This window comes from Ursus arctos, unplaced genomic scaffold, assembly GCF_023065955.2.
Source record: "Ursus arctos isolate Adak ecotype North America unplaced genomic scaffold, UrsArc2.0 scaffold_4, whole genome shotgun sequence".
In the NCBI taxonomy this organism is placed as follows: domain Eukaryota; kingdom Metazoa; phylum Chordata; class Mammalia; order Carnivora; family Ursidae; genus Ursus; species Ursus arctos.
In genome coordinates this window covers 51,242,587-51,243,977 of record NW_026623056.1, presented here as the reverse complement: position 1 = coordinate 51,243,977, position 1,391 = coordinate 51,242,587, and the positions used below count along the sequence as shown (strand labels likewise).

The window sequence follows — 1,391 nt, the reverse complement described above, 5'->3', positions numbered from 1 at the left end:
TGCTGATTTTCAGAGCTGAGGTTATAAAGGTGACATTTTAGGGGAATGAATATCACCTAGTGGTTTCTGTGCCTGTATCCAGAGATAGTAAGGGAAGTTTGAAGAAGCTCTTCTCTTTGTTGTAAAAACAAAAATTTGGAAGGAAAAATTATACACACTCTAAATTAGACTCTTATATCTCCAGAATTCCTATATCAAAAGAGAAAGTGGATATGACTGTGGGTAACTACTCCTTGACAACTGAATTTATCCTCATAGGATTTACAGATCACCCAGAGTTGAAGAGCCTTCTGTTTGTGGTGTTTCTTACTATCTATGTGATCACCATGGTGGGGAATCTTGGTCTGGTGGCACTGATTTTTATGGAGCGTCATCTTCACACACCAATGTACATCTTTCTGGGCAACCTGGCTTTGATGGATTCCTGTTGTTCCTGTGCCATTACACCAAAGATGTTAGAGAACTTCTTTTCTAAGGACAGAAGCATTTCCCTTTATGAATGCATGGCACAATTTTATTTTTTCTGCCTTGCTGAAACTGCAGACTGCTTTCTTTTGGCAGCAATGGCCTATGATCGCTATGTGGCCATATGCAGCCCACTGCAGTACCACACCATGATGTCAAAGAAACTCTGCATTCAGATGACCACAGGGGTCTTCACAGCTGGAAACCTACATTCCATGATTCATATAGGGTTTCTCTTTAGGTTAACTTTCTGCGGGTCAAATCAAATTAATCACTTTTTTTGTGATATTCTTCCATTATACAGACTCTCCTGTGTTGACCCTTATGTCAATGAATTGTTATTATTTATCATTTCAGGCTCAGTTCAAGCCTTCACCATAAGCAGTGTCTTAATATCTTACTTCTACATTCTCTTTACTATTTTCAAAATGAAATCCAAAGAGGGAAGAGGCAAAGCCTTATCTACTTGTGCATCCCATTTTCTCTCTGTTTCAATATTCTATGGTTCTCTTCTCTTTGTGTACGTTCGACCACATTCAGATAAAGAAGAGGATAAAGACTTACCTGTTGCTATTTTTTATTCTCTAGTAATCCCTTTATTAAACCCTTTTATTTATAGTCTAAGAAATAAGAAAGTAATAAATGCTATGAAAAAAATTAATGTTCTTCAGAAGTATAGAAAATTGAGAAAGTAGAAAATGACCACTTTGTACATAAAATATTCAATTACTGATCATGATCGTATAGGAATCAAATAAATAAGTTCAGCAAGCAGAGATTCTGCTACAATGTATTCCAAAATCTAAGCTAATAGCTCCCAGCAATAATGAGCTATATAAGTTTTCTTGAGGTCACAAAGAAATTAGCTAAACTATTAACTAATTGTTTCAAAAGATAATGAATTATAATTTTCAGCAAATATAACA

At 35.4% G+C, this 1,391-nt stretch overlaps 1 protein-coding gene across 1 annotated transcript; it reads left to right on the top strand.

Moving 5' to 3' along the window:
- The first annotated feature begins 212 nt into the window (after positions 1-212).
- On the top strand, positions 213-1,160 carry LOC113249253 (olfactory receptor 5K1-like). The gene has a single exon (XM_026490764.2). The coding sequence runs from the start codon at positions 213-215 to the stop codon at positions 1,158-1,160; it is 948 nt and encodes a 315-aa protein (XP_026346549.2).
- The last annotated feature ends 231 nt before the right edge of the window (positions 1,161-1,391 follow it).